Source organism: Papio anubis, chromosome 15 (assembly GCF_008728515.1).
Source record: "Papio anubis isolate 15944 chromosome 15, Panubis1.0, whole genome shotgun sequence".
Lineage (NCBI taxonomy): Eukaryota > Metazoa > Chordata > Mammalia > Primates > Cercopithecidae > Papio > Papio anubis.
In genome coordinates this window covers 15525878-15548277 of record NC_044990.1, presented here as the reverse complement: position 1 = coordinate 15548277, position 22400 = coordinate 15525878, and the positions used below count along the sequence as shown (strand labels likewise).

At 41.2% G+C, this 22400-nt stretch overlaps 1 protein-coding gene across 1 annotated transcript; it reads right to left on the bottom strand.

Moving 5' to 3' along the window:
* Nucleotides 1-8279: 8279 nt before the first annotated feature.
* RFXAP (regulatory factor X associated protein) lies at nt 8280-18139 on the bottom strand. Its single transcript, XM_003913769.4, has 3 exons — nt 17382-18139; nt 11829-11936; nt 8280-9734 (listed from the first exon to the last, which is right to left on the bottom strand). Exons 1-3 carry the CDS (start codon nt 17967-17969, stop codon nt 9624-9626), a joined length of 807 nt encoding a protein of 268 aa, XP_003913818.1. The 5' UTR covers nt 17970-18139; the 3' UTR covers nt 8280-9623.
* Nucleotides 18140-22400: the final 4261 nt, after the last annotated feature.

Genomic DNA, 22400 nt, shown 5'->3' with positions numbered 1-22400 from the left:
CTGAGGTCAGGAGTTCGAGACCAGCCTGGCCAACATGGTGAAACCCTGTCTCTGCTAAAAATACAAAAATTAGCCGGGCATGGTGGAGGGCACCTGTAATCCCAGCTACTCAGGAGGCTGAGGCAGGAGAATCGTTTGAACCTGGGAGGTTGAGAGGTTGCAGTGAGCCGAGATCTTGCCATTGCACTCCAGCCTGGGCAACACAGCGAGACTCTGTCTCAAAAAATAAATACATAAATATTATCAAAATGATCCACTGATGTTTAATTTCAAATATTCCAAACATCATACTGTAAAAGTGTTTTGTCTTTTTTGATGCCATAGTAGTATATACTTCCTTATACATTCAGTCTTCAAGCTAAATATACCATTTTACAATTCATTGTTGACACACTTGCTTTTCTTGACTCAGTTATTTTAAAACAAATTAAATATAGCCCATCACTACATGACTGTGGAAAGTGAAATTTGTCTTAATAAAATATTTAAAGGTATACTGAAATGATTATAGTACAATGTTTAAAACATGTTGATATACAATGAAGTATTTTAAACTTAAAATCATTTCTTTCATACATGATGAAAAAAATGTTAAATTGATGATTGTTTTCTAAAGGAGTTGGTGAGATTATAGATTACTATGAAAGGCGTTTGCAAACAAAAGTTGGCAAAGCTACTATTTGTTTTTCCTGGTTTGGCATAAAAAGGAAATACAAAGCTCAGTGCTGAAGGACAAGAGAGAGCTCTTCATCTTGCTGAAGGAGTGGAAAAGAACAAAAAGGATGGAAAGAACTTCTGTGAAACAATGATCCATTAGCATTATACCATGTAAATCATGATGGCTTGAAGTAAAGGAGTGAGGCAGAAATAGGCAGGAGCTTGGAGGTAAAGGGTTTTACATACTAAACTGAGACATTTGGACCACAGGTTCTTAAATCTACAATGACAGTTTAAAGCATTGCTACTTTAAAAAGCAACAGTCTATGATAGACCCTCCTTGGGGACCCCTGAATCATGATGCCCCCATCCTTGCTCCAGACACGCTACAGATTGCTGTGGAAAATCGTGTCGGAAGACATTTCAGAATTTGGGAGTTTAAGGCTCCAAATTGTCCCACTGCTTATAAGCTTTACGAGTTTGGTTAAGGTTTAGAAAGCTTTGGGTAAGCAGCAGAGGGCACTCAATGTACAATAAATATCACATATTCTAACTTGAGGGAAATGGTTTTTTGATCCAGGGTATGCAGTTGGCTGGGTGCGGTGGCTCATGCCTGTAATCCCAGCACTTTGCGAGGCCAAGGCGGGTGGATCAGCTGAGGTCAGGAGCTCGAGACTAGTCTGGCCAAAATGGCAAAACCCTGTCTCTACTAAAAACGCGAAAGTTAGCTGGGTGTGGTGGTGTGTGCCTGTAGTCCCAGCTACTCAGGAGGCTGAGGCACAAGAAGAGCTTGAACCAGAGAGGTGGAGGTTGCAGTGAGCCAAGATTGTGCCACTGCACTCTAGCCTGGGCAACAGAGTGAGACTCTGTCTCAAAACAAACAAGAAAACAAAGAGTATGCAATCATTTTTCTTACATTTAGTTACAAGTATTATAGCATACAATCTAGTTGGTCACTATTGTTTATACTAGCTAAGTTTATCTTTTAAATAAGCAAGATACTAAGCAGTGCTTGCCTTAGAAATGTGATGAGATTCAACCCCTAGCACTGGAAGACTTTTATTAATTTCCTGTTGCTGCTGTAAAAAAGTGCCACAAATTTTGTGGCTTAAAACAGCATAAATTTATTTTACAGTTCTTACCCTTACAGTTCTTGAGTCCAGAAGTTTGAAATCTGTCTCACTGGGATAATGACAAGGTGGTGGCATGGCTAGTTCCTTCTGGAAGCTCTAGGGGGAATCGTTCTCTTGCTTTTTTTTTTTTTTTTTTTTTTTATTTTTTTAGCTTCTGGAGGCTGCCTGCATTCCCTTGGCTGGCTATGCTTTTCTTGAATCTCTCTAACCTGTTGCTTCCATCATCACATCTCCTGTTTCTTCTTCTGTAAGCAAGCATTCCTCTTGTAAGGACACCTGTGATTACATTCTGAGCCCATCCAGGTAATTCAGGTTGATCTCTCCATCTCAGAATGCTCAACTTAAGCACCCCTGCAAAGTTCCTTTCGCCACGTAAGACAACATCAACAAATCCTGGGAATTAGCACCTGGGTATCTTGGGGGGCCATTATCCAGCCTATCACAAGACTCTACTGCTGATACTGGAGGGAGGCAGGGAAGTGCTGGGTAGAGAAGAGAGGGGTCCCAGGCGAGGGCTCCACCCTTGGGCCTGTGCCCACGGACCTCAGTGAGAACAAGGATTCTTGTTTTTGCACACAAATGTTGCATTTCCCAAGACCACTCTGGCCTGCCATGCCCCCATCCCATGGCCATATAAACCTGAGACCTTAGCAGGCACAGACACAAGTGGCTGAACATTGAGAGGAGCAGAGAAAGAGAGGGGCAGAGAGTGACAAAGAGTGGGAGTGGCAGGGCGGCACGGCAGAGAAGGGAAGAGGCATCTCAATGTCAAACAAGAACGGCAGGACTCCAGAGGAAGAGCACCTTCTCATTCCGTCCCCCACTTCTGGTTCTGCATCCATCTTGCTGAGAGCCTCCACCACTCAATAAAACCTTGCACTCATCCTTCAAGTCCACGTGTCATCCGACTCTTCTGGTATGCTGGGCAAGAACGTGGGGGACAGAAACCCGTCACACTGGACACTGCCCTTATGATAAGGCACAGGGTCTATCGAGCTGATTAACATAATCCATCTGCAGACGGCAGAGCTGAAAGAGCACACTGTAACACACGGCCACCTGGGATTCAGGAGTCACAGCCAGCCATCCCTAGATGCTGCCGTTAGGCCGAAGCCCAAAAGCGCTCCCCAAGGCCTCTGCACCTGCCTGTCTGCATGCTCCTCCTATGGGTTTGAGCAACAGGGAGACGAAAGGAGTGAGCCATACCCTTGTCGCATGCCCTGCAAGGGGGATAAGGGAACTCTCATTTCACTAGTTATCTTGTGCTCTAATCAGAACCATCATCAATGGAAGTTAATGGTTAAAAACCATTATCTGTTGTTCATGTTATTAGGTTGTATCCATTTCCATGAACATAGGGTCCTTCTTACAGCTGTCAGCTGTCCAATAAACCAAGAATTTGACTGACTTACTGTGTAACTATGGGAAGTTTTACTTCAATGACCTCCAATGAGCCACACACATCCCAGTGTTGATGGCCACCCGCATGACTTTGGGTTAGCTATGTGACCTAATTTGGCCAATGGCATGTTAGCAAGTATCGAGGGAAATTCTCCCCCAGTAATTCAACGTGAGTCCTTTTCTATTTTCCCAAAGTGTCGGCTGGTCTGAGAAATAAAGGGAAAGAGTACAAAAGAGAGAAATTTTAAAGCTGAGTGGCCGGGGGAGATATCACATGTCGGCAGGTTCCATGATGCTACCTGAGCCGTAAAACCAAAAAGTTTTTATCAGCAGTTTTCAAAGGGTAGGGAGTGCATGAATAGGGTGTGGGTCACAGAGATCACATGCTTCAAGGACGACAAAAGATCACAAGGCAGGAGGTCAGGGCGAAACTAGAATCACTAATGAACGTCCATGTCCAGCTGTGCATGCATTGTCATTGATAAACAAGGTTCAAGAGCAGAGAACTGGTCTGACTAGAATTTGCCAGGCTGGAATTTCCTAATCCTAGCAAGCCTGGGGGTGCTGCAGGACCCTAGGGCGTGTTTCTTCCCTATTTACATCTGCATAAGGCAGACACTCCCAGGGCGGCCATTTTAGTGGCCCCACCCTGGGAATGTATTCTTTTCCCAGGGCAGTTAATTATTAATATTCCTTACTGGGGAAAGAATTCAGTGATATTTATCTTACCCGTTTTCGGTAATAAGAGAAATATGGCTCTTTTCCACCCAGCCCACAGTCAGACTTTAAAGTTATCTCCTTTATTCCCTGAAAATTGCTGTTATCATGTTCTTAAGGTGCCAGATTTCATATTCAAATACACATGCTCTACAAACAATTTGTGCAGTTAACGCAATCATCACAGGGTCCTGAGGCGACATTCATCCTCAGCTTACAAAGATGATGGGATTAAGACATTAAAGACAGGCATAAAAAATTATAAAAGTATTAATTTGGGGAACTAATAAATGTCCATGAAATCATCACGATTTATATTCTTCTGCTATGGCTTCAGCCGGTCCCTCCGTTCAGGGTCCCTGACTTCCCGCGACAAGCAAGCATTATGCAAGCAGAGGTTTGAATGAGTACTTGCACTTTGGGGCATGTCTTCTTGGAACGTTACTCTTGGGAGCAAGCCCCCATGCTAGACTACTGAATGAAGAGATGTCTGTGGGCCAGGTGCAGTGGCTCACGCCTGTAATCCCAGCACTTTGGGATGCCAAGGCAGGTGGATCACCTGAGGTCAGGAGTTTGATACCAGTCTGGCTAACATGGTGAAACCCAGTCTCTCTAAAAATTCAAAAAAAAAAAAAAAAAATTAGCCAGGTGTGGTGGCACATACCTCTAATCCTTGCTACTCAGGAGGCTGAGTTGGAGAATTTCTTGAATTCAGGAGGCAGAGTTTGCAGTGAGTCGAGATCGCAACATTCTTTTCCAGCCTGGGTGACAAGAGCAAAACTCCATCTCAAAAAAAAAAAAAAGAGATGACTATGATGGACAGAGGCTCTGGAGAAGGGGCCAGCAGAATTTCTAAAGGCCCAGATAGTAAATATTTTTGGCTTTGTGGGCCATGTGGTCTCTGTGATTGTCACAACCACTCAGCACTGCCACTGTAGTGCAAAAGGAGCTGTAAATTATACATAAGTGAATAAGCGTGGTTGTGGTTATGTTCCAGTAAAACTTTGTGGACACTGAAATGTGAATTTCATATAATTTTCACGTATCACAAAATATTTTTGTTTTGAATTATTTTTCAACTATTACAAAATGGAAAAGCAATTTAATTACTGAAAGTGTAAAAATGACAAAAACTGAGCATGGGTTGGACTGGCATTGGGGCCTTTGGTTTGAAGCCTCCAGCTGTGGAGGATGAGAGGTCATCTTGACTGTCCAGTCACAGCCATGCTGCCATCTGACTGTGGCCTCATGAGATGCCCCAAGCAAGACTACCAGAAGAAACTCTCAGCTCAGCTCAGCCAACCCACAACACTGTGAGGAAAAAGAAAAAAAAATAAGTTGTTATTTGAGCCACTGCGCTGTGGGGCTTTTCAGTTATCTAACACACTGAAACAGTAGGAAAGCTGTAGTTGTGCCTATCATTCAGGTGTTTGGCATGTTGATAAAACTTTGCCTGCTGTTCATCAAGAGGTCTCAGATAAGCAGCTTATCACAAAATACAGGCAGTACCTGCAGTTTATGATACGGTTGCTACTCTGGTTCTGATCAATATCTTGTTCAACTTGCTATGCCTGTATGTCAGCTATTTAAGAGATTTCTGTTCTTGATTTTCCAAGAACACGTGAGAAGCCTTGCCATTTTGGTTGCTAGAAGTAAACCCATCAATTCCTGCCTCCTATTGATAGAGGTAGGAGATAGCCAAATGCCTAGACAGATAGGGAAGGGTACCAGAGAACCTCTGACCTGTCCAGGTCATTGCGCTCAGGGGGCTTACCTAAACACGCCCACAGTGAAAAATTCTTTCCCTTAACACGTGCATAATATGGGAAATAAGTCAATATGGAATGGTTCAGACTAAGGGCCCATATGTGCACTGAGGGAATGGGGCAGAGTCACCAGGAATTCATGCCTTATCCAGGGGAAGGGCCTGGTCTCTTCAGCTTGTTTGTGGTGACCTGGTATTCAATTTGTGAGGTGGGAGCCTACTGGTGGGACCTCGCCCCCCACCTTTTTTGGTGAGAGCTTTCTTTTTGCTTAGTAAATTCTGCCCTCCTCACCCTTCAATGTGCCCTCGCACCTAATTTTTCCTGGCTGTGAGACAAGAACCCAGATTTAGCTGAACTAAGGAGCAAAAAATCTTGCATCACTAACACTAGGGGTGAGCTATTACATTTCCCAGCAAGGGCACAGTGTAGGCAGTCAGGCAGCACTGGCCTCTGAGGACACTGCCATTCCTGCCACTGCTGTGCTTGGCATAGTCACCACAGTGGCCCCAGCATCTGACCTTCAGCACATAGCCGGAGAGACACTCAGGGACTGGTGAGCTGCTGCTCAGAAAGCACTCAGCACTCAGCCTTCCTCTCCAAACTGGGTACCTGAGAGTTGCTCTGAATGTCTCAGTTCTAAGTTGTTCTTGCCTTTCTGAAAGGGCAATGCCTGGCCTGGGCAGGGGCTAGAGTCACTTTCAATTGCTAACAAAGCAGGACATGTTGAGGAAAGTGAGATACAGGCTGGACTTTATAACTCATTAAAGGTAGCAAATGTCTGGGACTAATTGCAAAAGGCAATTGATTCTTTGTTGTTGGCATTAAAGAGGTGAACAAGAAATACAGACACAGTAACATCATTTGGGCATGTTATCCAGAGAAGGGCACCCAGATAAGAGAGCAATGTTTGTTTTTTCTTGGACAAGCATTTCCCTGGCCAAAAGGGTCCACCTAATTACCCCAAGAGGCAGGGTGTACATGTCATGATGGACAGTTTAAAAAGAAAAGGCCGGCTCTGCAAGTACAAGAGAAACTCAAAACTAAGAGTCTCAGCACACCCTGCCATGAAGCAAACTTGAGTTTCCATACTAGCAGACAATTTTAGGTTTTCTTAGAAAAATGTTGATGTCTCTAATACTCAGTTTCCCTCATTTTTTTTTGTTTGTTTGTTTATGAAGACAGAGTCTTGCTGTGTCACCCAGGCTGGAGTGCAGTGGCAGGATCAGGGCTCACTGCAGCCTCAACCTCCTGGACTCAAGCAATCCTCCCACCTCAGCCTTCTGAGTAGCTGGGGGCACCACCATGCCCAGATAATTTTTGTATTTTTGTAGAGACAGGGTTTCACCATGTTACCCAGGCTGGTCTCAAACTCCCGGGCTCAAGTGATCTGCCTGCCTTGGCCCCCTAAAGTGCTGGGATTACAGGTGTGAGCCACCGTATTGGCTGGTTTCCTTCATTTTCTGAAAAGGACTGCTGTCACAATTACCCTCACTGTGCCCCCACAAGTTTCTGCAGATGATTTTAATCAGCATGATGGTGAAGTGCAGGTATGCATGTATAGTTTAATGATATAACCATATTGCCATAATAAACACTAACAATTTTAATGCTAATATGTAATGTTAATTAATATATTACTATTAACATATCCTGCTGCTTACTAGATTTTCAAAGGCAACCGGTATAAAATCTGATTAGTGCTGACTGTGGTCTCCAGTTTAAGAAAAGTAAATCGTTCGAGGTGTAATTATAGGAGGAACACAAACAAACTCCCGCTAGTCACAGCTTGTCCTCTGGCTTCTTCCTCAGCTTTCCATTTGGGTGTTCATGCTGCACACACTCTCGGGTCCTCTAAAGCCCAAGCTACAAATAGCTCATAAAAATCGGCGTCTGTGCTTATGGAATACATCTTAAGACAGGCTACATCCTTTTCTGCTACTAGGGTAAAGCTCTGAAGAGGAAAGATTTATTTTGCTGCAGTAGATGATTTTTTAGAAAGTTCATCTCCAGTGGTTTAGAATAATCCAAACAACCAATGGAAGATGGAGTACTATATGTCGGGGTAATCAGGGAAATAGCTCATCTTTTGATTGAAAGGTGAGATCAACTCACCTGATTATTAAACATGTCAAGTATTTTCATTAAAATGTTTTAAAAACAACTGTTACCTTCAAACTCAGTAAAAGAGGTATTTAAATCAGATTTTTTTTTTTCTATAGTGAAGGAAGTCAGTCCATTTTCAAATAAACTGCTATCTGAACACAGGCCCTAATCTATGGACCTTCAACAGTATCTGTGGTCATGAGTAGAACATTAATTTTTCTAGCTAAGGAAGTTAGAAACTAAAGACAGTTAGAAACTGAGGGTGTAATAATGATTTTTTAAAATACTAAAATTTCCATTTTCAATGAGTTATACAAAAGCAATCAGAACTATTTGACAATATTCATATTAATCATATTTTCTAATTCTAGAAAAAGAAATGGGACATTATAAATCAGTAAACATTTGAAAGATTCCAACTTGAGACTTTTAAAACCAAGACTAGAATTCCTCTGCGTCTAGTAAGAATAAACTAAAGAACAGAATAAAGAAATCAGCCAACTCAAAGGTCAACAACGGGACTTTAATGAATTAATTTTGTTAAAAGCAAACAGATATGCAAGTAAAAACACACACATTAAAAAATGAACAAAAACATTCTTGCTTTCCATAAGTACTTCTCAGAACAGCCATGATTAAGTTTAACTATATATAGAGTTTAAAAAACAAGTAACAAATTTTTGTATAGTTAAACTTGAGACACATACATTTATATCATAATATTGGATATATTCTCTTGACATTTAATTTGTTATTCCTATTGGTAGGTTTGCCTTTTTAAAAGTTTAAAGTTTTCCTAGGAGAAAGTATAAGAAAAAAGTATCCAGATTACCCATCATTTTTGAACATTACTTAGGAATAGCAGTTTTGAGATAGCTCAAATTGTGAAAAACAATGACAAAATGCTGGACTGTTAGTTTTATTTTCAGGACCTCCTTTTTGAAAAGGATCTTTTCCATTTTGTTTAATAAAAATAAGTATAAGAAAAATAATTTTGTCTTGCCATTGGTGGGCTGAGATCTATACTGTTCACAAATTCCACAAACAAGAAATATCTATTTTAAGAGATCAACACTAACAGGTAACATGAAAGACAGAAGCCAACTGTAAAAGACACATCCCAGTGTGCTTAGTTAATCCCTCAGGTTTTACTAGCACACCTCTGAAAAGAGATGCACATCCTAAATTCACAGATATTAAACAATAATCACTTTCCTTACATCTATATAAAATATGCTTACCTCTCTGACAGCTTCAGTCTTAACTGCAAAGAAAGGTTATTAAGAGAACCCAATTATAGGTGCCCCAACTACATGTTAGCACCACAAAATAGCCATCAACATTTCTTAGGAGTGTTTTTGGCACTGTGGGTGAGACAATCCTTAGTATGTGGGACTACCCCTGATACTGCAGAACATTTAGCATTCCTGACCACTCACTAAAAACCAATGGTTTTCAAGGTCACTATGACAATCAAATGGACCCTTGATGAGAACCACTGAGCTAGATGAGTCAAGATTAATATCTATTAACTTTATGACTTCCACAGAAAGTAACTGCTTCATTACCTTCAGTAACAATGACTGAAGAGGAATATATTTTTAAAAAACATTATAATTAAATGTTATTTTGGAAAGATAAGCTGACTTCTTCAAACTCATAGTAATCTGAAAGATTAGATGCACAAAGTGCAATACTTATTTATCCCCAAATGCAAACATACATTTACAGGAAAATGTTTATGTTCTACAGGCATATATTATTACCCCATTTATATTTGGTAAAAAAAATATGCTCATCTATTACAGTAAGATAAAAACCATGTAGATGTTCTTGATAAGTTCCCTCACATTGATGCTCCTGGAAACTGCTGCTGTCTTTGCTCCAAAACTTGCTGATTTAATAGTTGTTGCTGTTTCTGTAAAAATTGCACTACTTCTGGACTTCTTAGTAACGACTTAGAAAGAAAAGAAAAAAATTATTAATAGCATTAATCTATGTGATTAGACTGTTTTCATGCTATGAAATTACTCTGATGTGTCCCTACACATGACAATATTTCACAAAAATATGCCTGAATCAAAATCACTTTTACATCTGATGCACTGCAACTAAGCTGCAAACTGAAAATAATGTGATGTCACACATCAAAATACTAAAACCTAAAAATAACAGGTGAAGTCTGTTATTGGTGACTTTGTGCACAAAGGAAACGCCTTCTATAATATGCCAGCAAATATATCTCTTGAAATACGTAAGAACAAAGAGCACTGACCTAGGATTATAGCAAGAAAAAAAATGGAGATGAAAGGGAGCCACATGTGAAAATAGCAGCTAAATGCCAGTTTGTACATACATATAAACTAGTGCTAGAAGTCAAGTTTCTCATTAGCCAACTAAGTCTTCATAAAGAAATTTAAAATTGTGTGTATAGGTGTGCATTTATATATGTGTGTGTATATAGGTATATACCAAAATTTCAGGAAAAAAACGAATAGAACTGCTCCAAAACATCCAATACCTTTTTGTACACTCATTTTAAAATATAGTTTTAAAATATAGTTGTAATAATATAACAAATATAACAGACTATGATTAACATATGATTATTAGAGACAGGGTCTGTGTTCCCCACGCTAGAGTGCAGTGGCGGGAGCATAGCTCACTTGGTCTTGAACTCCTAGGCTCAAGCAATCATCCTGCCAGTCTCCCGTAATATATTTTTATAATAAAATACATAAATTTATAAAGAAAAAATCTTTGGCCCCAATAAGTTGCAAAAAGATAAACTGAATAAAGTGAACATACTATCATTAAATCCTGATTTCAACATTATATGTATTATATCTTAGTACGTTTTCTATTTATTAAATAGTTTTGTTTAAAAATCATCTTAGCTGTTATGACACCGTTGGACATTTAGGTTGTTTCAATTACCTTTTTACTATTTATGATAAATATATTCCTGGCAATATCTTTATGTTTAACTCCATCCATATTTAGGATTTACGTCCTGTAAATGCCTTCATATTAAATGTGATGTCTGAGTCAAAAGGGATGACTCCTGGTACATAATGCCCACTGCTTTCTGAAAGTGCTATACCAATATATAATGCCATTAACTGCAGGAGGATGCCCATTTCATGAAAGTCTCAACATCATTGCATCATTGTGGTAATCGTTTAAACAATTTTCACTTTTTGTTTATTTTTAATGATGTTGAATACCTTTCCATATCATTTAATGGTATTCCGCCTTTTTTTTTCTGTTTGTATCTTTTGCAATGTATTGAAGTCAAAGGTTTTCCTCATCAAATTATAGGAATTGTTGTAATAACCTTTCTTTGCAGTTAAGACTGAAGCTGTCAAAGAGGGAAACATATTTTATATATATATATAAGGAAACTGATCATGTTTAGTGATTTATAGGGTGCTCTGTTGCCTAGGCTGGAGTACAGTGGTATGATCACAGCTCATTGCAGCCTCAAACTCCTGGGCTCAAGCAATCCTCCTGTTTCAGCCTCTTGACTACAGCTACATACCATCACACTCAGCTACTTTTTAAATTTTTTTGTAGATGGGGTCTCGCTATGTTGCCCAGAATGGTCTCAAATTCCCAGCCTCAAGTGATCCTCCCACCTGGCCTCCCAAAGTGCTAGGATTACAGGCATGAACCACCATGCCCAACCAGGAATATTTTATGTGATAAAATATCAGCCACAATAACCACAGTCTTTTATACTTGTTGTACATATTTTTGCTCTAGATTATTGTGCATTTTGCCACTAGTTTTGACTATAGCATTCATTTTTATGTAGTCAAGTTTATAATCTTCTCCCTGTGATTTTGTCTATATAAGCTAAAAAAAATCTCGTTACAGATTTTTGAGGTAAAGTTTTGATTCTTTTTTTAAAACTTTGACTCCTTATTAGGAATTCATTTTGATGTATAGTGTGATGTCATGAGTTAAAATCTCAAAAATCTCAATAATTCCATTTATAACAAAAAAGTTTGTTAACACATTTATAACTGATTTACAAACAGATATTTACCAGTCTTTTTTGATTTAACACTTGTTCTAAAAGAGTAGGTCTTGCAGGACGATCCCCAAAAGATCCTGTTCTTTGTTTAACAATGGAGAGTATGTTATCTGCACTTTCCTGGGATAAATGATAAAAATGCAAATAGATAAACAGTTAATGTAGTAAGTCATGATTACAGGTATTTCAAAGAGGTAATGAACAGGTCTTTGCATTTCTTCCTTCTTCTTGCCCAGTCTCTGTAACACTGGAAAGTTCTTCATTATAGGCAAGATACCAGCAGTTAATTTGATGTAACATTCCTTCTCGCTCTCTCTCCCACCTGATTTTCAACCTGGGTTCTTTAGTCTCTTGACAGGTCTCAAAATTAATAGTGTGTGATACAGTGTGATAGAGTAACAGTGTGAGAGGTGGGCCACTAAGATTGAGGCAGAGTTACTTGTGAGCTATTTTCAACATTACAAAAAATGCCAAGTGGAATTGACCATTCTCTTTTTATAATGCTATCCAGGCCAAAACATAATCTGCTTGCCTTTGGATGAAATATATGAACTCAGAGGCAAATTATGCACTGCTTAATAAGATATCTGATAGCTTTTACCCAGTTAACAACCAAAACAAATGGGGGAGTAGTAAAATACTGTTTAAAGAAGCAATTGATAACCAAATCTTCCAAAATTTAGATAAACTTGCTTGAAAAAGCACTAGTATAGTCTCCTGCCACCTGTATGAACAAAACAGGCAAGTCCTAAAACGATACCATTACCCTGAGATTTAACTGCCCAAAAACAAAATCAGCCGCACTTATTACCAGTCAGGTACTCCCAGTTACCTGACTGCATCTTAAATATTTGCAATTTTGCTGGCATAACAAAATATTGTTTAGCTGACTGAAATATTCTGACTCTTACAAAACTATACTACAATATCACATCCAAAATTCTTACTAAGTAAATATAAAACTATAAATGTTTTACCAGAAAGCCATACTTTACATGAATTTAACCTCTTTGTTCTTTACTTAGAATATTATCTATGCTGTTTTTTTCTCTTGGCCTTCTTTCTACCGGCCTCTGAGTTATCTATGAGAATATCCTCTTAATCTCTTTCATTATGAGAAGTTTACCAACTTTATATTACAAAAACATTTCATCCCTAAATATTTTAGGCCTCAACACGTAACAACTGTAAAAAGAAAATTCTAATACCCAGAGGAAACAAAAATAACTTCTTCCTCCCCCACCGACCCCCGAGTTGATTTTATTTATGAGATTCTTTAATTTTTATGTGCAAGATAATGGAATGCTGAAATTGACTTGACAGTACAGTACCCTCCGCCCTCACAACCTCACTATGCAAATTCAAAAGGTTAGTATCACAAAATATTAGATACTGAATTAGATAGAGAAGCTTGTAGTGAAAATAACCTTTACTCATCTAGTCCAAACTTGTACAGATGTTGGAATTCTTTTTCAAAAACTTTCAATGCTCTTTGTCCTACAGAGTTTACCAACTTTTGCCATACTTCATTTGGTTTTGAATAGCTCTGATATTTCGGTAGAATGTTAGGTAGCTTTACTTAAGCTGAGCTGAAATACATACTCCTTGTGATTTATGCCTAAGAATCCCAGTCACCTCAGAACTATGCCATGTAAGTCTACTCCTTCTCTTAAATGATAGCTTTTCAGATATTTAATAACAACAATCCCACCAACAGAAGTCAATTCATTTATCCCTAGTCCCTTTATGTGTCTCTCATATAGCACAGTTCTTAGATTGGTGGAGTAGACATTATACACACTTGTTCCTCACTTAACCTCGGCTTGTGTAAGAAATAATTTTAGATACCTTAATTTCTTTAATTTTTTTACCTTAATAAATCCTTCATTGGAATAGAGACCTTAATTTCTAATCTTGCTGCTCATAGCATAGCAGAAGATACCGTCATCACCTGTCAGTCCTACTATAATGATCTTCGAAATAGTCTCAAAATCTATAGGCTCTCAACTTGAACCCACTCCATCAGGGTAGGATCCTCTGCTCCTTCCTAATTATCACTTCATTTAAAGACTCCAAACCCAAATCCCATAGGCTGGCATTCAATACTAGAAAAAACTGGCTTCAGCCTATCTTTCCAAATGTTTCTCTCATGAATTTTCCACTCAACTATTACATTTTAGCTAGAATAGTCCACTTGCTATCTTCACAAAAGTGTTTTCTGTATTCCTACTTCTCTCTCTTTACTAAAATGTGCTTCTCTTTCCTTTTATCTACCAGAATTCTAGGGAAGCAGTACAGTAAGGGGGTGAAAGTGAAGCCTCTAGAATAAGACTGCTTGTGCTTGAGTACACTACTTGCTGGCTGTATGACCTAGGCCAAATCCTTTAGCCTCTCTGTGCCTCAGTTTCCATGTATGTAAAACATAGTACCTATCCCATTGCCGAAGGGTTGTGAGACTCCATTTATAGCTTAACACAGTGCTTGACACATAAGAAACTCAGCTCATTAAGCGTAAACTATTACCCATCCTTTCTGGTTTATCCTGAGTCACATTTCCTCTGCAAAGCCTTTCTGGAGTATCTCAGCCTACAATGATCTATCCTCCTCTGAACTACTAAAACCGGACTATATAGTTGTCTCTTATTATATCCTGACTGGCACTGTTATTTTCTTTACACTCACTCAGTTTAACAAAGATAAAGACTTACAGATCTTGTTACCTCCTCAGAACTGATAAAGTATCCCACAATATAAGACAAATTGGATAGTAAGCTATTATTTGTTGCTTATAGCAATTAATTCCCTTCCCTAAAAAGTCATGCAAATTATTTCAAAATAGTGAAGCTGGGTGCAATGGTGAAGTAATCCCAGCTACTCGGAAGGCTGAGGCGGGAGGGTCACTTGAGCCCAGGAATTTGAGGCCAGCCTGGGCAACAGTGTGAGACCCATCTCTAAAAATTAGATAAGTAAATAAATAACAAAATAGTCAATTATGAGGTTCTTTTTGTGGGAGGTGCAGAGAGAGACTCTCAGTATGAATTTGCCTTTTACACATTTTCCTTACTGTAGATGTAAATGCTAGGTAGTTTAAAAAAAAAAAAAAAGTAAGCAGCCATAGGTTAACTACTTCTTTCTTGAAAATAAGTATTATTAAGCTGGGTGTGGTGGGTCACACCTGTAATCCCAGCACTTTGGGAGGCTGAGGTGGGAGGATCGGGAGTTCGAGACCAGACTGGCCGACATGGCGAAACCCGGTCTCTACTAAAAATACAAAAATTAGCTGGGGGTGGTGGTGCATGCCTATAATCCCAGCTACTTAGGAGGCTGAGGCACAAGAACTGCTTGAACCCAGGAGGTGGAGGTTCTAGTTGGCCGAGATCGCACCACTGTACTCCAGCCTGAGCAACAACAGAGTGAGACTCTGTCTCAAAAAAAAAGAAAGAAAAAAAGTATTATTTTTCTCCCTCTCCAAAGAATTCTGAAGCGAATGAGCACCTGTGGAACATACTGAAGAAGAAACTTGATCACTTTTACTAACTTTCATTCTTTTCCAGGTGTTTATTTCTCTAATTCCCCATAATCAGAGATTTGGTAAAACATATAACAAGAATATGGATTGAGGGGGTTTTTAAACTAAGATTACAGAAGTCCTGAGCCCATTAATTAGTAGGCAAAATTAAAATTACATAGTGGATTTTTCTAGGAAGAGTCTTCATTAAGTCACCAGATACTCAAAGGAGTCCTCTTACTCCAAAAGATTAAAACTTAAGGGAAAGAGAAGTCACTCAGTCCTAACCAGTGTGAATTAAGTATGACACACTGGCAACTGTAGATTTTGGAAATATTTAGAATATTATACTTTTTGTTTTTGAGACAAAGTCTTGCTCTGTCACCCAGGCTGGAGTGAAGCGGCACAATCATGGCTCACTGCAGCTTCAATCTCCTGGGCTCAATGATCTTTCCACCTCAGCCTCCTGAATAGCTAGGACCACAGGCATGTGCCAACATACCCAGCTAATTTTAAAATTTTTTGTTGAGATAGGGGTCTCCCTATGTTACCCAGGCTGGTCTCGAACTCCTGGGCTCAAGCAATCCTCCCTCCTAGGCCTCCCCAAGTTCTGGGCTTACAGGTATCAGCCACTGTGCCTGGCCTAGAACATTACATTTGTAAACAATTACAAGGTCTAATATTTTAGTAATGGAGCACTTCAAGTTCAGCCTGAAATTAAGAAATTTGAAGACTTAGAATACATCCTAAGACCCTAAGACAGCTTGCAGTTAAGAAAAAAATTTTTTGACCACTTTTTTTTTTTTGTTTTAAGGAGATAGGGTCTCGCTATGTCATCCAGGCTGGAGTGCAGTGATGCAAACAAGGCTCACCGCAGCCTTGAACCCCTGGTCTCAAGCAATCCTCCCACCTCACCCTCCCGAATACAGCTGGGTATACAGGCACTTGCCACCATACTTGGCTTGGATCACTTGTAACAAAATTACATTTTTCTCTACACTGAGGGATTACATAGCTCTCACAAGAAGAAATATCTGCTTATCTGTGACAGCCTCAAAGTATACCACTAACAATGACAATAATAACAGCAAAGGTTTGCAAACTTGAACCAGTTGCTGGACACTGTGTGAACACTCAGTATGGAATGGCTCACATATTCACAGCAACACTGTGAATGACATACTATTTTAATGTTCATTTTACAGTGTTTCATAACCTATTCAAGCCACACAGCCAGCAAATGATGGAACAGGGATTTGCACCCAGAAGTCCAACTCCAGAACACTGGTTTTACCTTTGACTCAGTTCAAATCAAACAATCCAAAAGTTTTTTGAGACTTATACCCCATTATCATCCTTTTTTTCCCCACCTCAGGGGTACTAAGAAAAGGGATAGTGAAAACAGGGTACTAAGAACAAGGATACTGAGAACAAGGTATATTAAGTATTGGGGTAGTGAGAACATGAGAACAAGGGACTAAACATAGGGGTACTGGGAACAGAGTTGTAAGAAAAGTGTACTAAGTACAGGGGTACTACAGACAGGCAACTGAGTATAGTAGTACTAAAAATAGAGTACTAGGAAGAGGGTTAACAGAACAGGACACTAAAAACAAAGTACTAAATCAAGGAGTATTACGAATAGAGGTACTGAGAACTGGATACTGAGAATAGAGTAGTGAAAACCGAAAGAGATGACTTTCTCAGAAGTACCAACTTCATCTAGGTTCCTAAGTCTCCTTTAGCGATGAACCAGACCGAACATTTACTCTGTGTCCTTCCAGCCATATCCCAGATCTATGACAGCTCTGCCGATGTCACATTATTTTTACTGAAATTTCGGCACCTATCATATGGGTGCAACAGAACTGTTACTGCTTTGCACACGCTGGTATAAACTTTAATTTAGGGTAAACATTCTAATTCTCAACCACTAACCCAGTCACTGCAACCCGGCCCATTTGGAAGCGGATGGGCCGGCCCTGGAGATGCGGTTTGCCTTAAGATTGGGTTTCTTCTTCCACCGCCCACCCCTAGGCCTCAGCTAAGTCTGATACCTCGAGTTTGACGTTTCCCGCGCTGCCAGTCGAGGCAGTCCCACCGCAGTTCAGGGCCTGGTCGTTCTTCTTCTTTTTATACTTGTCCTTGTACATCTTGTTGCGGTGTTTCTTGCACATCCACGGCTTGCGCTGCTTGGCCACCTGGCTCGTGGTCTCGCTGCAGCCTTCGTAGGTGCAGGTCTTGCTCATGCTGCCCCCGCCGCTGCCCCGCCTGCGGGCGCCCCCGCTGCTGCCCTCGCCCCCCGAGTGGGTCTCCTCGTCCTCCAGATCCTCCAAACTAGCCGCGCTCTCGCCTCCCCCTGGAGGGTCCGAAGTGTCTAGCAGGTCCGCTTCGTCCTCCCCAGCCTCCTCTTCGCCATCCCCGGCCCCTTCGCACAGGTACCTAACGGGCTTGCCCGCCCCAACGCTGCCCCCGGGGACCGCGGCCTCGTCCTGCCCAGCACAGGGTTGCATCACCAGCAGGGTGAACTGCGAGGCCGCGGTCGCCGCCAGGGCGGGAGCCGCAGCCGGGGCTAGGGCCGCGGGGTGGGGCACGCCGCTGGCGGCGCCCGGCCCCGCGCCCTCCGCGACACCCTGCGCCTCCATGCTGCTGAGACCTGGCCGGGGTGCACGATTCCGGGCTTTTAGCACCTGCCTGGCCTAGCGGCACTTCGCAAAAAAAAAAGACTCAAGACACGCTACGGGAAAGCGCGGCGGTGCCCCGAAGGCGCCCCGACTGCGTCTGCGCGTCCGCAGCCTGAGCGTCAGCGTGTATACGCCCGCTGGCTGTCATGGAGCGCGGCGCCTCTGGGGGCGGGGCTGAGCGCACGGCTGAGCGCACAGCCGACGGGACTGACTGCGCATGTGCGGATCCGGCCCCTTCGGCCAGCTGAGGGATTTGCAGACCCGGTCTGCGGGGCTGTGGTTGGCAAGGCAGCGCCGTTTTACCTGAACCTATTGTATCTAAAGCGGTTCAAAGCATCTTCTACAGGAGTTCCAGTAAGCAAATTAAGATTGTTCCTGAGCAGTCTCACAACTTGTAGTGTTAGGATGCTAATTTTATTATTTACCCCCAAACTGCCTACAAGGGGAGATTTGAAGCTGGGATGTAGTGGTGTCACAGCCTGGAGCCACTAGCTCGCAGTCCATGAGGGCAGAAATGGCTTATTTGAAAATAATGGAGCGGAGAGGGGTGGGCCACACCTTTGGCCGAGTTGTATTTGTATTGAGGGTTAACTTTGTTTTCTTCTCCTGGAAACTCACTTGATTTTTAATACTTGCTCTTTGCTGTGGCTGCTGAGATAAGTCGTAACGTTTTCATTTCACACAGTGAAAATGTGTGAAAAGGAATACTGAATGGCAAAAGTTTTTAAAAAACAATGAATGTTCTATCAGTTCTGTCAGTTGCTGGGTAATTGCTGGTTGTTAAATCTTGGCTTGCCCAAATCCCAGGAGAGAAAATATCCTGCCGTATCCTGAACTGTTAAGTAGATGTTCTTTTTCCCTTCATCCTGTTCTTTCGCCTGGTCAGATTTCCCATCCCACCTACCGGAAAGCAATGACTTTATTCAACAAACTATAAATCCATTCACACCAAGACGTTTGGATGCTGACATGTAGGTAGATCAGTTATGTTTTAAAAAGAGGCAAGTGGAAGGGAGAAGGTTTGGAATTAGAGCAACCTAAGTAGTACTGTCCTGTGTGACTACAGCAAGTTGGTTACAGCCTCTCTGAGCCTCAGTTTCCTCATTAGTAAAACTTGGCAGTCGGTGGTGTGCTAGGGCCAACTGATGATACCTGGTTGCTAACATTTCAGAAATATAATTAGCAGAAAAATTAAACACTGCTATTATTAAAAATCTTACCACATGAACTTACAATAAGATTATATTAAAAACAAAGGTTACGGCCGGGCGCGGTGGCTCACGCCTGTAATCCCAGCACTTTTTGGGAGGCCGAGGAGGGTGTATCACGAGGTCAGGAGATCGAGACCATCCTGACTAACACAGTGAAACCCCATCTCTACTAAAAATACAAAAAATTATTCGGGCGTGGTGGCGGGCGCCTGTAGTCCCAGCTACTCCGGAGGCTGAGGCAGGAGAATGGCGTGAACCCGGGAGGCGGAGCTTGCAGTGAGCGAGATCGCACCACTGCACTCCAGCCTGGGTGACAGACCGAGATTCCGCCTCAATAAATAAACAAACAAACAAAACAAAACCAAAAAACAAAGGTTACAAATCTCAAAACTCTTCATTTTCTAATTATTTTATTATGTTTTATCATTATCTGTGCTCTTAAGGTTATTTATGTCGTATCTGTATACGGAAATATTATTTAGTGGTGTGTTACTGCACATTTTCCCAACTCTGCCTTCAGTATGGCATGTTGATTGCTTGAAATCAGCCACTATTGCAGTATTTACACCAGGGAAATTATCAAATGCTACAAAGCAGGTTTACACTTATTGTTGATTGTCTCTGCACTTAAGAAACTGATAGTGAAAATGTTAATGAAGATTAAATTTAAGGCCGGGCTCAGTGGCTCCCATCTGTAATCCCAGCGCTTTGGGAGGCTGAGGCAGGCGGATCACGAGGTCAGGAGTTCGAAACCAGCCTGACTAACATGGTGAAATCTCTACTAAAAATACAAAAATCAGCCAGGTGTGGTGGCCCACACCTACAATCCCAGCTACTGAGGAGGCTGAGGCATGAGAATCGCTTGAACCCGGGAGGAAGAGATTGCCACCATGCCCTGCCAGGAGTAGTCTCTTTAAGTGGGAACCAGTGAGATGGAGAAGTGCTTATTCTTTTTTGATAATCTGGCTTATTTGGGCTTTTTTCGTGACAAGGAAGCAAGGCCTATTAAAGGGGCCTCAAGCTCTGGGGGTTAGGGTGGGGCAATGCCGTCAGTAGACAAAACTAGGACAGAATGGCATCAGAATTGAGGCAGGGCTAGGGACCAGCTGCTCTCCCCAGCTGCCTTTCTCTCAGGTCTCCTACTTTTTTCTGGACAGTTTTCCTTTGTCTACCAGCTTTCTTCAGATCCTTCATAACTTGGGCTGGTACGTGGCTTTCTGGTTGGTCTCTGTTTGTAACATACTTTGCTTGCTGTCCCCTGTTCTTTTCTTGTGGTGGAGACGGGCAGGACTGAACCATACCAGAATTCCCATGGTCTCTGGATTCCGACTGGGTGTGACTAATGAGTGGGCCACTAGAGCAAGGGGAAAGTGAGCGATAAGGATACTGCCTGCACTCTGCTTCTCTCCTGCACTCTGCTTCTCTCCACCACTTTGCCTCTCTGGCAGTCTCTGTATCCCTCCGAGGCTACAGCTCCTGCTGAGGGGCGCTCTTGCACATTACTCGGTCTCACTGAGCTCCACTACCACTATTTCTGCCCCCTGCTCCTTCATGCCCAGGTAGTAATGGCTTCCTGCTGCTGCTACTTTCTGGATGGCTTTACCATCATTTGCATGTTCTCTTAACCCTGTTTACATTCCTGCAAACAGTCTTGGTTAAAGTCTCTTTCTTTGAACTATCTGTATCTTCTGTTTCCTGCTGGGACTTTAAGATATAGTGGCCATCAATGGGATTCATGTTCTTCAGTTCCTGAGGACCTTTCCATCTTAATTCTCACTGCTCACTGGTGCCATTTCTCCAAGGTTTCCATTTCAGACTCCAGATATTGAGACTTTGTTTTGCCTCATTTGTTCTTCTTATTGCTGGGTTGGTTGGAGCTTGTGGGAAAGCCATGGATGGTCTACACCTGGGTAAGGTGCCTGTTCTTGATCCAGTCGGTGGCTGGAGGAGGAATCCTTCACATAGAACAGGGGCTGTGGCTGTGTGGTTTCCCTTAAAGGGGGATGCAGGCTGGTAGGGACCAATTGATTTCAATCTACTGCTTTAATTCTACCTTCCCAACATTCGTGTAATTTAACCCTGACTTGGACTTCTGCCTTTGGTAAAGAAAATGATATATGGTGAATTTTTATTTAACTTTAATAAAAGTTAAGAATTATTTTCTAGAACCAAAGGGCTATATCCTTTCTCCTCTATTTCCAACTCTATGCTCCATTTCCCCTTTTCTAGTTTATTTTTCTTTCATTTCTTGTTTTCATAAAACAGTGTCATGTTTTCCTGAGAAGTAATTTATGCTGTGAGTTGGGGGCTGAGGAAAGGAACCATTCTAATTTTCTTTTGCCAATCACCTTTTTTTTTCAATCCTTTTTCAATCACCTGTGAAGCTTGGTGTCCACAGAGTACCAATTCTCACCAAAACAGAACTTTACTATTGTTATTATAGCATAGGACTCACAATGAAGAATTCTGATATGAGAAATTTATGACAATCTGTATTACATATTATATCATATATCACCATTTTATTTAATTAAAATTTATTTTTTAAAAAAACCTCATCTTTTGCTTCCAGGAAACTGAGAAGAATATTAGGAAAATAAAAATGAACATAGAGTTCATTTTTAAGCCTCTGTATTTCTTGCATTCCTCGGTTCATAGATAATGCATGAACAAAAAAGAGACTGCTCAGAATTCCGGAAATACTGTTCTGATTTTGTTTAGAATAGCCAGGAGATGACCTCCTTTGAAAGAAGATTCTAAAGAATTGTTGGATACATAACACTTTTATGTTTATCTCATCGTGTAAGCGTGAAGCAGTTTTAGGGGCTTACATATTCTTAGATAGTCATGCCTCATATGTTCACTTCAGTTAGAGGCTGAGTGCCTATGTTTTTTATCTTTTACATCCCAAATCATTCTTGAATCTGGCCTAACACAGATGTCACAGGATGTATTGCTCATATGTTAATACAACATAGGATAGCAGAGAAATATCCCCAAGCATGACCTTCTGTGGTTCCTTTACAAGAGCAGTTCTTTTATCAACACATGTGTGTTAGTCTGTTTTGTGATGCTATAATAGAATACCCGAGGCTGGCTAATTTATAAAGAAAAGAGATTTATTTGGCTCACAAGAAGCATGGCACCAGCATCTGCTTGACTTCAGGTGAGGGCCAGACGT

Excerpts from the sequence above, each read along its gene's own strand:
- RFXAP (XM_003913769.4), bottom strand. The coding sequence starts at position 17,969 with ATGGAGGCGCAGGGTGTCGCGGAGGGCGCGGGGCCGGGCGCCGCCAGC. Across the intron at positions 11,937-17,381 it reads CGGGAAACGTCAAACTCGAG|GAAAGTGCAGATAACATACT; the intron begins GTATCAGACTTA and ends CATTTATCCCAG. Across the intron at positions 9,735-11,828 it reads TGTTAAATCAAAAAAGACTG|TCGTTACTAAGAAGTCCAGA; the intron begins GTAAATATCTGT and ends TTTCTTTCTAAG.